The 15265-nt window shown below is 41.6% G+C and overlaps 1 protein-coding gene across 1 annotated transcript; it reads left to right on the top strand.

The window, feature by feature from the left end:
- Positions 1–13622: 13622 nt before the first annotated feature.
- Positions 13623–15265, top strand: RB195_010230 (uncharacterized protein; the record flags this gene model as incomplete). Its single annotated transcript, XM_064191132.1, has 2 exons — positions 13623–13713; positions 15141–15265. 2 exons carry the CDS (start codon positions 13623–13625, stop codon positions 15263–15265), a joined length of 216 nt encoding a protein of 71 aa, XP_064048715.1.

The following is a 15265-nucleotide window of genomic DNA, read 5'->3' as shown; positions in this document are numbered from 1 at the left end:
AGGATTTGGTCTGCGTGCGAACTCAGTGAAAACAATGCTTGTTTTCTCCTGTGCACAGCGCGACCGAAGTGACGAAAAATTGAGTGCGTCCTTGCGGATAACCTCATCGCATTCCTCTCACGAACTATTTGCAAGATCACTTGTGATGCTGATCAATTCTATTATAAAATTCTCCTTGAAACCCATCTTTCCATCGATCTTTGAATGAAATTCCACTTCTCGTCTTTAAGCTCAAGGAAGATTCCCATTTTTTCGCAAGGAAGTTTAAAAGAGGCAATTTTGTTGGTTCGAAAAGCCACTAATTCATGTCAAGGATTACCGATACTTGGCCATCGGAATCCTGCTTGGGATGATTAGCGACGAAAAAGCTTCGTTCCGTTGCGAGTACTCTTGCGATTTGGATCAGCGGTAAGCCGCCAATTTGTCTTGTCGTGATGTTCCCGTTCTGCGAATGATATTTTTGCTTGGATCAAAGGATTTGCCCGTCGTGTTCGCGATTACGTTGGCAAACACACCAGGAATGAACTCCCTTCCCCAAGAACTATGCACATGTAAAACGCTGAGAAATTAGTCAGTTCTGATTGGAGTTACTGTCAAGAAGTTAGCCAGGACTTTTACGACTACAAAATAGGCAGATTTGAAGTTCCCGTCTTTTGACTATGAACTAAGCCAAGTTCAGGTATGCATCGAATCCGCTACCAATGGATTGGGGGTAACCTCTTGCCGTTGATCAACCTCCTAGAGAGGCGTCGATGGTCAATGCTTTCCATTTTAATTTGGAATAGTAGAGGCTCATGAATTCGCATGCAGCCAACGTATGGCTATAGAGCTTAGCTGGCCTTCGGCGATGTCCAACCATTGACTGTACAGACGGTGTGGTAACATTTTATCATTCCACCACAGCAGTCATTACAAAATAGTTTGGAGAAGGAGAATAAGCGAGCGGTGTCCAACGCAAGCGTAAAAGTGTGCAGTTCGTCTTCTTTTTATCAGTAGTGGTACTATTCCAGAAGTGCGCTCTTCAGCCCCAAGATGAGTCCGCCAAATGTCATTAGAACTTTTACGATTGTTGTCAAAACATCGTAGTAATCAGATGATGGCGTCGATGATCGCTGCCGATTGTAGGTCGGCTCTCCGGCAACGTCCCGCACCTCACATCTGTTGCTTCAGATTATCATCACGATTATCGACACATGTCTATGTCGGCGGATGTCTTTATGAGGTACTGTAGGTTACGCTTTGATGCAGAAGGAAGAGTTGGTTTAGAACTGAAAGTTCCAAGTAATCGAACTCGTCAAAGCGAAGGGTTCAAAACAAGTTGAAACAAATCGTTGAACACTGGAGAATAAAACACCTGCTGTGGAGCATTCCTTGAAGTCTAGTACTAAAATACCTTTTCTTGAACATTCCTAACCGAGAGGTCTGGAAGTCAAAGAGGATGTCTCTGCAACGGATCTGCTCTTAATCCTTAGTTGACAGGATGGTCAGCTGAGCGACGACCTTTCTTCTTCTTTCTCCTAATTACTATGGCGATGCGCCGAATAAATCGCGTCTGAATACTTGGGTTCGCTGCGTTTTCTTGTTTGAGCCATTCTTCCAATGTCTGCTTCAATTACATTCTGTGGCAAAGTTTGGAACTTGATTTTTTTTGGGAAAAGGAAGAGGATTTTTGTGAGGAACTGGTATCTTGTAAACATTGCTACAGTAATTTGCTACAGTAAGTCAAAGACTGTTTGACATTTGAAGACTATGCGCAGATTTCATCCAATCAAATTAATGTCCCACCTACAGGCGTTATCGAGGGAATTTGAGGGCGTTTGAGATAAGAATCTGCTCACTTCGCGGAGACATTCCCTAAATAGTGTGCGTATCGCGGCATTCGCAGACAAGTAGCGGAAGCAGCACTTTGAGAGCACCGTGATTAGAATCATTTATGGGCGTTTAGGGTTATCGAGGGAATTTGAGGACGTTCGTGCAGCCGTTCAGGAACGGGAGAACGTTTCATCATTCTTAGCGCTACTCGGTCATCTTTCTCCTGAATGGAATAACGCATCACTTTCCATTTTTATCTAAAAAAAAACTTGCTTTCGATAAATTATGGAAATCGCTATGGAAAATTGTTTTCACTCTACTTATAACACGGTTTTTATTCATCAATAGAATTTTTCAGCCATACTAGTTCAAAACAATACACCTTCATTACTTCCTTTTCAATGGTTCATATTATTCCTAGTGCTTCCAGTTGAACTCGCTCTTGTAATCAGTGTCTTGTTCCAAAAAGATGTATGTGGCTGGATGCTCTTTGAATCCAGAGCCCAGAACCCCTTGTTGGTGGATTGAGCCCAAAATCACCTGTCTCGTCATTGCTAGGACGAATGAAGATCCGCAGAAACTGCTTCCATTACTCAGTGGGGTCTGGAATGTGATTTTCAAGAATGGTGTTGAAGAGACCACCACCTAGAAGTTGGATATCAGAGGCTTCAGGACCTTCAGAGACCACTGCCTACTCGACACGGTAACTCTCCATACCCATAAAACTGAGGGGATAAAACCGGATTGAGCAGGCGCCACTACTCGGTGTAGGGAGTTGCCTTATCGTAAAAGCTATTCTGTCTGGTATTTCGATAGGTTCGGTAACTGGATCTGTACAGAGCGCTTTGTGGCGCTTGGAACTAAACTTGAACCCTCGCTGCTCCATAATGGGAAGAATCAAATACCGAAAGGTTCTCCAAGCGCTGCTTCTGAACTTCTCACTTTCGCTTCCAACTTGACGGGTCTGCTATAACCGCGAGTTTTGTTGCTTCCACGCGAAATTTGCCTACCCTCGACGTTATGGAAGAGCTATGTATGGGCCAGTAACCGTAGCATTGGTCCAAAAAAGTCTCTTCCCCAAATTGCTCCATCCCAATGCAGGATAATCATTCAGAGCTGAAGCTGTCGGTGCAACCGGTTCGTTTCTCCACGGCGCTACGTTCCATAATTTCTCACACCTCCACTTTGCGCTGTCATGCGTGCGGTGATTCGATAATAGGCCAATAGACCGCTCTACCACCTTCTCGTAACTGCGTTGTATTGTCCAGCCATGAAGTAAGGAGCTCTTGGGAGCTTATTGGTTGCCAATAATTCCTGACAACATCAGCGATGCATCCACAGAAGCCTCTTCATGCGCTAAAGTGTTATTTGCTCCTCTTTACGGCGTCATCCACAACAGCAATAAGCATTCTATAGGAACCGTCAATTTAGCCGGATTATGCTCTCATAATTGGCACGTAGTCAACGCACTTGCGCATTTTTGCCTGCACGACACGAGACAAACAAATTACGGTAGCGGATGAACAGGAGTTGATTGGCGCGAGCGCCGAGGAGTACATTTGCTTGTGTTTTGCCACAGTCTGCAGACATTTGGGTTGCAAGAAAGAATTCAAATGTATTTTCTATTTGCTAAAGATTCTCGCTCTGTTTGCTATGTCCAATTTCACGTTGCCGCCCCATTAGCTGCTCGTAAAAGGTTTGCAGACAGTACACCGCTGACATGCCATAAAACGATGTTTAAGGTGTTTACAAGCCAATTTTCTGATCGTAAATTGTCTTCAGACGCGGACGCTTTAAGAAGAAACCCACATAGCATGTACATAGACGGCTTGCTTTTGAGATGGTGTTGATTATGACGTTCAAATTAGAGTAGATGAGAATTCTATGAAGTTTTGAGATGCTTCGAGTTCTTCGGCATAATCGTTTTCAATATCACGAAGATTGCACGAAATGAGGTGGTAATCTGCGGCAGTCGCATATCTTTCATTTTCTCCCTACCATCTCTACGTGTCGCAATAGTTTCCCTTTTTCTTGAAGTAATATGTTTATTTAAATCTGAAGAAAAAGAAACTAAAGATAAAACTGCAACTTCAAGAGATAAAGATCAAGGAACTTGACTTGATGTTTGTTGATTGTTACTCGAATTTTGTCATACACCACTATCCTATAGGTCTCCTTATAGTTCTTTCTATCTTTTACCTTTCCTCGCCTTTTTTTAAAATCTTTCATTATGAATGATATCGAGGGGCGGGTGTGGCGCAATCGGTTAGAGGTCCGTTGTAGCCACACGGTCTGAGGTTCGAATCCGCCCTAGTGCACCAAGCTCTTCATCCCTCCGGGGTCGATAAATTGGTACCAGACTTGTCTGGGAGGATAAAAACACTGACGTGATCATCGGCTGGCCCCCGCAAGTCATTGTATAGGCCAACACGCGTTCCAAAAGCTCAACGATTACGAATTCCAGTAAAACGCGTTGGCGCATCCCAAGTGGATTGATACGCCAGTGGCTTTATTATGATATCAGAAATGAAAAGGAAAAGAGGCGCAAGAGGTCGCCAATACGTCACCCGTAAGAGCTTCAGCTGCAACTGCGCAGCCGATAGTTCGGAACCAACCAATCCTTTCATCCATCCGGTGTTCACAAATTGGTACCAGACTTAAGTAAATGAAAAGAACACCACTCTGATACAGAGACTGCCTACCGCAAATCGCTGTGCAGTCCGTTAACCTCTACGGTTCTAAATTGAAATCTAACGAAATAGCGCATTCCAGAGAGATTTTATCAACGCGGGCTTTGGAAGAAAAGAAAAAGTCGAGAAAAGAAGCCGCGTCCAAGCGAATTTACCAGTTTTCAGAACATTTGCCAAAGTTTACGTTTATGGAAAATGAACAAGGAGGCAAAGCAAACGAATATATGTAGGTATTGCTTGGAGTAGTGAAGCCCAAGGCGCTGCATGCACTTTCCCTACCACCAACGAGAAAATTATTTGGTGAAAAACGCGGATTTACTTTGCGTTAGGATTCTACTTTTTTGGAGCCTTGTTCTCCTATGACGTGTAACTGGAGTGAGTGTCATTCAGACTTCAATTGCAATAGCAATCCTGGAAGTTCTTCCGTAGGTGAAAATATGTCTAATCGTTCATGGAGAGTACGCCATGGAATGCGCGGATGCCCTGAGAATGTGGAGAATACACTCCGCAGATGTCAGCGAGCTTTCCTCAAAAGCTTACAATTTCTTGACTTTCTACAAGGAAGACCACTGAAGAAACTTCCGTTCACGACGGCGAACTTTCGCTGAGTTGAGGTCAAAGCTCCAGATTACATTCCAGTTATAGAATCTCTCATACGCCTAACAAATCTACTGGAAGAATGTTCGCCTCGCAAACTTGTGCCGCTGGTTAGGCTGTATTCAACGTTTTTGTTGCAATGAAATCATGTTTCAGGGAAATCCACGAACAGAACTGGTTTTCGAGTTCAAAATTGCTATTTCGCTGTGCGCCTTCCCTTCACGAGTGCTCTTCTTCTTACGCAATCGCTCTCCCTCATTTAGCCCTCCTCTTCAGCAATTAATCCCGGCTAACAATGATGAATTGTCTCGCGGTCCACTCCAAATCTGTTTCATATGCACCCTGAGTGGAGTCACATGTTCTGCTCCTAAACGGTGACATTTCCTTCCCGTTAATCTAAGTGTAACTACAACTTCAACACTGCACTCTGTAACATGTGAAGAGTGGAGTAAAGTTAAAAACGTTTGGAGGTAAACTCGAACTGCTCAGGTAACTGGGACCTGGCTCAGAGCAGCAGGCTGCAGTCAGCAGAGTTCCTTCTTCTTTTAGCATAAGAAGTAGAAGTGCCATTAGTTTTCTTTTTCTCGTCCATAGCAATGTCACCTTTTATGAAAGAAGTTCATTTCCTCAGCGTACTCGCCCTACTTTTGAAGGGCCAATTTTGTAATTTTATCGTGGAATCGATCTTAAATGATTTTTCGATCGTGTTGCTCTGCGTTCGCAATTTCGTGTTGTTGTTACAGTAACATCTGCTTGCATTGATCGGTTGCTTGAAACAAGTTCAATTCGCCTCAATTCGTGGCTACTACAACGAGGATTCAGTGCAAGTTTGTTTCAGACTGAGTCGCTCTCCTCTCACGACAGCTGTACCCACCTCGAAATAGCTCCGCTGACGGTGACTGTTCACCTGCAAAGGCTTCGTCGAACGTGAGCCATACCAGTATTTATCTGAGACACAAAAACGAAATGCGACTCAACCGAGGCAATCACCTCGATATATGTTTTTCATTTCCAGTTTGTTCGATGCCTCGTCCATCATACAGCTTTTACGGGTGAAAAACGTCGACGTAAAACGTGTGATTGAGGCACTTAGCAAAGCAGTGAGTGCGTTTAGACTCTCGTGGCAACGTAAAAACCTCGTTCGTTGGCAGGCACCGCACGCTTTTAGCGCTTTGAAAGGCTTTCTTGGCCAGCTGACGCCCTTGGAGTTTATTCTGTTGGTTGAAGGTTCAGACTCGAACTTTCTGTTTCAGAGTGGTGAAACTGATTTTGCAACGAGACATCCCCATACACACCTCAGTAATGGCGTGATATCCAATGCTGTTGTACGGTTTTTGTTCGAATAAGAGGCGTGTCAGGGCGCCGATTCTGCATCGCCTGCTCCGCTTTTGTCATCCGTAGCGTTATTCTAAGCCAACGCTAGTTACCCATCGCAGTTCGTTCATTATCGGACCGTATATGATGTGCACGAGGCTCCGTTGTTTTGCCAATGAGCCTGGCTGTTCATGCATGACCTCATCGGTGCTGTTATTTGAAAACTACGCGAACGCCGTCCTCTTTATATATGCTGATGCTCTCATCTACTACCCTTTTCACGCAGAGCTAAAAAAGTTCATGAGGTGAATTACCCTCAGTGAGGATCAAGTATACTATGTAGAGCATCACGTGAGACTACGGTACAGCACGATTCGATAAGTATGACTTAGTAAAGAAAAGTTAAGATGTTGGTCAGTTGAAGCTGCTCAGCAGATAGTTAACAACGGGGAGTCGCCAAACTTTACGTTCACATACACCTTGACTCAGTGAAGATTGCTACTTAATTTATGCTAAGCGAACATAATATTTGATCCCGTTTGATTTTTGAGGGAAAAGAGAGAAAAGGAGGGTGAAGAAAGATTGGATTTTGCAGCTTGTAAAAAAAGAATTAGGAAACCATTGGTCTGACTTATAAACGCTACGGCTTTATTTTTGAAATCGCTCACAAAGATCCACGTACACAGACCACCCCTGAATCTTAACATGGAGTGAGTAGAAATATGATTAGAAATTTTGCTCAACTCCTTTTCCACCTCTTATTTCTTTTTAACGATAAGTTAGGCTTTATAAAATCAAATCATTCAACATAGAGTTGGGACAGTTTAGATTTTATGGATAAACGACAAGAAATGAATCCTCTTGAACAAGTTGCATACCTATGATAGCCGATGCTCGTTTTCAGCACTCGGCTGCTTGACCAGAAATGGGAGGCATTCAGATAAGAGTATCTTCTCGCGTGGGTTTCGAAAAATAATGAAAATCGAACTTGAAAACATCTGAATCAAAAAATTCAAATAAGTAAAAAATAAGTGAAATGCTGTAGTGTATGGTAATATGATATATTTTCAGTACACAGTATAATCATATAATGTAGCACGACAGTGTCGTAGAAAATGAGTAACATATAATGTTATAACTATAATATAACAAAAAAGTTTAATGTTATGAAATATTATGTGATGTAACAGTACTATAATACATTAAATAATATGCCAGTATTACGTGAAATATAGTTTGAAATTAAATGGATGTTAGATATGAAAATATGGAGTAGAATTTTGTTGAACAGTGGGATTTAACCTCTCCTCAAACGCAGTGAAAAGCACATCCTTGATCACCTGCGATTTCCTAAAAGGTATAAATAAGTGCAGATTTTAGAAGGTTCCATTTCAAAGTTTGAAAAAGATTTGATTTCTATTTGGAAGAGGACGAGTTTTTTCATGATAGCCAGAACGAGCAAAACAGTTTTCAAGAAATTTCTTTAATTCTGATAGCTTTCTGCTATAATATGATGGCAATTTCTCCTGTTTATTTACGCATTGAAAAAATGTATCGCCTGACCACGAGCGACTGCGTTTACAGCAGTTTAGTGGTCCCATAAACCGTAGCTGTTTCCATTTGCGCATATGGTTTGAGGCGTAGCGAACTCACAACCAACTCGATCCAGATAACGCAGATTTAACGCGTAGTATAAACCATATCGTGGACGAATATTGTTCAAGTTTAACTTAGCAAAGACTGGAATGTCGCCGTCACTGCTTGTTTGTGTATGAAAAACGAAATAATGGCATAACCGATGGGAAATGACGAACAAAAGAGGTTTTTGTTTTTTTCTGTCAGGCATTCATTCACTTTTTTCCTCTTCACTTTCTCTTTATTAGGTTTCCTCTTAAGATGTTGGAGAAAGGCGGGGATATGGATCTCTTTGAAGATCATGAAAAGATCGCTGCATGGGTGTGCAGTCATAGCTTGAGATGTAGCAAACAAATTTCTTTTAATCTTTTCATCCGTTTCTTGCTCGGAAATATCGTGAACAACTTTTTTTGCAGCTAGTGAGCATAATGTCTGTAATGTACTGCTTCGAGTTAATGGTAGTGCTGCACTTCACGTGTGAATTAAACAGCTCTGTGGTGTTAATTTCATGTGAGTTGACCTACAAGCTGTTTGAGGCGAGTGGTAATCTTCTCTCTAAGGTAGAGCTTCTCTCTAAGGTAGAGCTGCTAATGAACAATCTCTTATGAGTTGAGGGAGCTTCTCCTGTCTTTCTTACCGTGCCAAAATGTATCCAACGGTAAAAAAGACTTTTTTGTGATTGAGGTCACTAACTTTTGAAGCGGTTAAAATGATCTTACAAGTACGAGCACGCATCTCCACCCGCTTCTCTCACTTTCTCACTTCTCCAGATTATTTTCTCATTTTCTCCGTTTGCACCCACTTCCATATATAGGCCACCACCCATCCAGCTGGTCTTGTGGCGCCCCACTGGGCGACAACAATAAGCAGGCGCCAAGTTATATGAAACATATCCACGGCTCTCGCTGTCGATTCTTCCATTCTGGATCGAATTGCCCTTTGTAGAACTCTTCATTTCAATCTTCGAACATATAGTTTTCTAATTTTTTCATTCGTTATAGTTTATTCCTCAGATTTTGGCCGGGATCTTTTTTGCTCGAGAGCCATAGGTTCTACAATAGAATTTTATATGCAATTTTTGGTGTTTTGCTGCTACGGTTGCTTATTGTCTCTCCAGGCTAAGTCTCGGCAGTAAGGGTTACGGGGTGCTTCTAATGACCCCAGAAGCTGTCCTGTCATTGTTCTCATCCGGACAAACATAACCTCTTTTTGTGTGTCATTTTTGTGAGACGTGTGTAGTTGACGCCTTTTTGTTTGCACTGAGGCCTATCGCGTTTCATCATTATGCTTCCGATAGAGAAGATGACAACTATTGTGTGGGCTGCCGTTTGAATTCCTGAACGCTTTCGTTCATTTCGCATTCAAGAATCCATTTCATGCCTTTCTGACATTTTTCTTCTTTCATAAACAAGGACTTCCTGCGTTGTACCTTCTATTTATTCATCTATTTATTCGAGTGCATCCGAATTGGCATCGGAAACCAAACAATGCAACAACAGTACAAAATAAATTATATATTTCACAGAAGTAGAGGAACAACTCTGTTGCTTGCTGATAGGTGTTCAAGTTGTTCTCCTACTACGAAGGATGGACAAATTCTGCAAAACTCTCCATCCAAATTGTGCACATTTCAAGGATAACTTGTGCTAGAACTTTTTCATGAATTAAATAGGAATAATTCGTGATTTATTTCGTCTTCTAGAGAAGTAATTAATCTTCACGAATTAATAGTTCGGAGAGTAGAGAAATAAGGTTGTGCCTATCTTAATAGGAAATATGGAATCTGAAAAAAGTCGTGAACCCTATCCAATTCGAGTGATGTTATAGAAGTTATTACGCATGAATTCATATTGAAAGAACGGATTAATTATTTGGATTGCAATTTTTAACAAGGACGGATCGAGGAGCTACTATTAGGCGTATTCTTCGCCTTCTAATCTCCTGAATTTTTCCTCAAAATATTTTTGCTTGTAGGGATTCAATTACACTGGCCAAAATCGGGTTCTGGTGCTTTATCAATGGAACTTGGGCTCATGTTGCACAACGCTGTTAACAGCTCATAATAAGATTATTATGGTGATATGTTACATACTAATAACTAGATATAAGCAGCAGAGTTGCTATAAAGGAATAGGGGTGCCAGAATGATGCCGAACCCACACCGTCTTACGATATGACGCTGTTGTTCGGTTATTTGATCTCGATTAGAATTATTTCCTTGCTAGTTCGCCACAGTTTTTACATCGCTTTTGAACTACTCTCAGTTCAAGGTTTTCATCTAAACAAAAAACACACTAGCAATGTTAAACGACATTAGTAAATATTTGCTTTTGGACGGAAATCTGCTTCATGAAATGCATACAGTACTCTAAAGAGGTAAAAATTAGTCTGCATATTCACTTTTGTATTGTTTTCTACAGTAAACTCTTGGTTGATTCATTCATTCATTCATTTATTCATCCAATCAATCGCTCATTCATTCACTCAATTCATCTGTGTTTCATGACAAACAACCGTAAAACTGTGTTTCGTAGCTGTCGTTTACAACTGTCCTTACTTCTGAATGTCCTAAACTGATTCCATTTTTTTCTGCGTACATTTTTTGAAAGGAAATCGACTGGCGAAATTTCAAAGTAGAAGAGAGCTCAGTTCTACAAAACGCATTATTTATTACATCAACAGTATTACCAAAGGCCAAGAGATGTCACCACCAAAATTCGCCTCATTTCCAAACAAAAATAATTTATTTTGTTGATTGCTTTTCTAAAAGGCACCATGTATCTCAACATCATTGATAAGTGTGGAACCAATTGTGAGGAAGGGTATAACACGAGAGGAGAGAAAAAAAGGAAATAGCGCCACTGAACATAGACAAACTCATTCCCGTCCGAACTGTTTATTAACTTTAAAATTATCCAACTACTTATTACAATTTCATTACCAATCTCTTCCAGAACAAGACCTTTTTGTACTTATTCGTCCGGACCAGGTCGCCTTGTAAGCATGTTCTCGTTCTTTTTTTGTTTTACATCTTTCGTCTTCCTTCAAACGGTATATTTTTGCTGCTGGAGGCCATAGCACCAATCTTTGACCTACTCGATGATGACCTTTGTCGCCACCAACGAGGGAGGTCAGAACTCTCGCTTGGGTGTCAAAAGAGAAAAAAACAAAAGTGCGTCAATTCATCAGACACAATGCAGTAGAACGCGGATGTTAAACTACTCGTAAATTTTTAAGCAGACGCTCAGGGTTCTGTTTTAGTTTTTAATTCTCAGAGTTATTCCTTCAAGTACCCCCTTTCCATTCAGCGACCCACTGTTTGGTTGATGGGTGGGCGGAGCTGTAGCGTCCCATTATTGCGCCCTGCAAGGATGCTCCCTCGATCAACTCCGCCCATCCATCAGCTGTGTGCAGCAATCTGTAGCCGTCCTGCCCAGAGCATCATTTATGCTAATGAAAGATGCATCGCTGTAGATAGCAATGAATTTCTCGCTGTCTGACCGATAAGGATCTGATGATGCTCATTCTGGAAGCGTACGCATCGAATGATAGCATGATGAGTTTCTGTTGAACGAGCCGAGTCAGTTGATTAATTGCCCTTCGCCCTGAGACTGCTTGCCTCACCGTCTTTTTTCCGCTCGTTGACTTTTCCTGTGCTACGGATGTGAAAGGAAAGTTCAGCACGACCGTCTTCAGTCTTTTAAGACGCAATTTATCAGGATGATCGAATGAATGAGTTTTTTCGAGTGTTTAAAGTACCATCTGGAATCAGATAGTTCTTTTTAACAGCTACAATTAATGCGTTGCCTCTGGATTTCTCGGAGGTGAGAGAGAGGAGAAATTCGAAACACAAACTCTATGTATTCCAATCTCCTTTCCCTCAGCCATCCCCTTCTCGTTGTGTTCCTAGTGTAATGTAAGAATCGTAATGCCCCCTTTTCCTCCTACAGAGTTCTATTTCGATTCCCTTTACTTTCTTATTATTACTGTTCTAACTTGCTATGAAGGGACATTTCTGCATGAAACTTAGCCCCCTCCTTTTCCTTGCCTACAGAGTTCTATTTCTTCTTCTTTACTCTTTTCTTATTATTACTGTGTATGTACAGAACCGCGTTCTAATCAGGTTTGCAAATTAGCGCCGTACTGTTGTTGGATTCCTGCTGAGAACATCCTCATGTGATGACCTCGAGATCTCCGTCTATCCGCAGCGGGAATGCAGTACGAGCGGACGACGATCCTATTTACCTAAGCCGACGATCTTGAGAACGATGTTTGTAGTGACGTATGTAATCGTAAACTTGCTCTGCTGATCAGCTACACACACTCTGCTTGCACTCATCGCCACACCATTTGCCGAAGTTTGACGAATAGTCTAATGAGTGCAACTCTTTATATGAAGAGTAATATTGTCGCTTTTTATATTATTGTTGGAGGAAATTTGCCTTGGAAAATTTGAAGAAATTTTTAAAATATTTTCCCTTAGCTTAGAGGCAAAGAACCTCTTTTTTTTTGTTCAATCATAACAATATAATTTCATGGAAATATTTTTGTCCTTAGCGTTGCAGTCGCTCTCCTTATCAAACTCCTCTTTCCATTTGGTTCCCAAAATTTCAATTTCGCATCCAGGAGGTGGAGATGGTTCTTGACCTGAAAATTGCGATTAGCGCTAAAAAAATACGCATTACTTTCTGGTGAGCGGATTGTTCACTCAGTATCAGAATGAATCCATGTATTGTGTTCCATTTTTATCAGAGGAGGCAATTCTCATTACTTCTCATTACGCTATGTAGTATTTCTTTACTTTCTACTATAAAACGATTATTTTCCCTCATGTTAGCTTTGCTTCTTAAAATCATACTGATTTAACATTCGTTTAGAAAATCTAAGTCTAAAAATAAATCTGTTCAGTAGGTCCTGATAAATTATTTTGTAAACGTACGTGGTTGTCGGCATCTCAATCTTTTTCCGCCATTCCTAGAAGCTCAAGGGAGTGCTGAAGTTGACTGTGATTGACACCTTTCAGTGTCGCAAGTACTATTTTGTCACTCAAAAATGATACACTCGAAGATAAGTCACATCTCCCGGCTGTGATGAGTTTCTAGCTGCTTCTTTCTCTCTTCTGTTGAAAACTTTAAGCTCTATGCTCTTATGAAATGCGACGGTGTACAGCAGCTGATGTGTGCACCGTTTTACCGCACAGAATTCTGTTATTCTTTCGTTCCAAAACCTCTTAGCGCTTCTCTTAAGCTCATTTTTGTTTTGCGGTTTATTTGACGTTATTATACTCGTTTAAAGTTGCGACAAGAAAGTCACAAAACAAGTACTTCTCTTTGTAGTGATTCCTAGAACTTCTTGATGAATTAATTGACCTGAGCTTTCGTGTTACTGGCTGAAGCGTTGCCCGCACCTTCGCCTAGTCGTGTCGTCCTGCAGTACATCTCCGTCCAATGTTCCCGATCTACAGCTCGCACAGTCGTCAGTGTTCCATAATCTGCAGAATATGGGACACTGACGACTGTGCGACTTGGGACTTGGCGCCTTGCGCGAACTCCCCATCAACACCAAGCGCCGACGATGACGACCTGGGTAGCTCAGGTCGCCAGTGTCCGTCAGTTCAACGTTGCGAAACGAAGACTTGTTACTAGAGATGCCACGGTCGCTCCAGGTATGTGATCTACTTGTAATGGGCTTTGCTGCTGTGCAGGACAACAGCACCTTTTTGCTTCTTCTTGGGTAACTTCCGCCAAACAGATGTGCAGGTTTCAGTTCGTATGGGCCCAGAGCGTTTACTCAAACGCCTGGTTGCATTCATACAAGCACGGTCGGGAAGCAATCCGACTCGTGTTTGCGGCCACACATTCTTGATCATTCCTTAAATATAGGCGGAAAACCCAGTAATTAAATTAGAGTAATTTCTTCATATTTCCTTCCGCTCCTACTTCTACAATAGTACAAGCCGCCGTTAGAAAATCGCCCAGGATAATAAGAAAGCCCCGTAAATCGTGCCTATCTTTCATGCGTCTGAACAATTGGCATCATTAGCTCACTTCTTTCAAAAAAGAACGTTTTCGCTGGCGCTGCTGTTCATGAAGTGCGTGTGCGGTGCTATTGAAGCAGAAAACACAAGCGAAAAGTTAATAAAGCGACAAAAGATAAGCGCCACTTTCGAAAAATAGGATGATACAGTTAATTTACAGTTACATATGGTTTTATTCTCCGGCACAAAACCGATTAAGCAGACGTATAAGAAGAATGTTGTTTTTATCCGAAATTACTGAGAATATTGTAATTACTTGTATCATACTATTTTTTGGATTTCTGCTTATATTTTTGAAGTATAAGTATGAAGTTCTAGTCAGTCGTAGGGACAGAAGGTAATGGCGGGGTCATTTACTTTAAAAATCGCTTAGTTAATGGTCATACGGGACCGAGTGACGAGAAGGAAGATGATTTTGCAGTCTACAAAGGAGTTTAATATGGTACCATCGATCAGAAAAGTGTGAAATTCATTCCTCAGAAAGAAATCCTTCTCTCTTGGGATTCACAAAATCCCCGAAATTTGCGTGATGTTATTAAGCAAGCAGAATTCGAGAACGGCCGCTTTGCATGAAATACGAGCATCCGTTCGTCGACCACAGCATCCATTCATTTTCGATGACCTTGCTGTTAATTTTAACAACTCGTTATACGGTAACGACTTTCTCCTTACGTCGTTTTTTGCGGTGATTTTTTTGTCCCTAATGCGCACCACAACAGTCTTGTGCTAAATAGCAGATGTCTGAAGAGGACGGTTGTAGAATGACGGTCATAAGTCGTAATTCGAATGCCTTCACATCGGCCACAGATTTATCGGCCAAATGCACCAAAATTATGCTCGCAAAGCCCGCAAAAAGAGTGAACGGTCTGTTTCGAATTTTTCGCCGGCGGTCTACGATTTGCTACGCGCAGGAATGCAGCTTTTGCTCCTACACTAAAAGTGCCCTAAGGCAACACTAAGAACTTTCTTTCAGAAAGAGTGATAATAGTAATAGTAATATTTCTGTTCTACGGTTCACTTGATCTGACGTTAAGTCTAAAGGCTTCCGTATTCAGTCCGAAAGGAAGAGTTCTCGTCGTTCGAGCACCCGAGATCAGTCATGGAAGAGTTGGTTCGAGAAATAAGTGTATTCTGTATGTGGAAGGAGATTCATGCATTGAACATCGCCACTGCGGAATGA

This window comes from Necator americanus, chromosome III (genome assembly GCF_031761385.1).
Source record: "Necator americanus strain Aroian chromosome III, whole genome shotgun sequence".
Classification (NCBI taxonomy): Eukaryota; Metazoa; Nematoda; class Chromadorea; order Rhabditida; family Ancylostomatidae; genus Necator; species Necator americanus.
The sequence above is the reverse complement of the archived record's forward strand: the minus strand, read 5'-3'. Positions and strand labels throughout refer to the sequence as shown.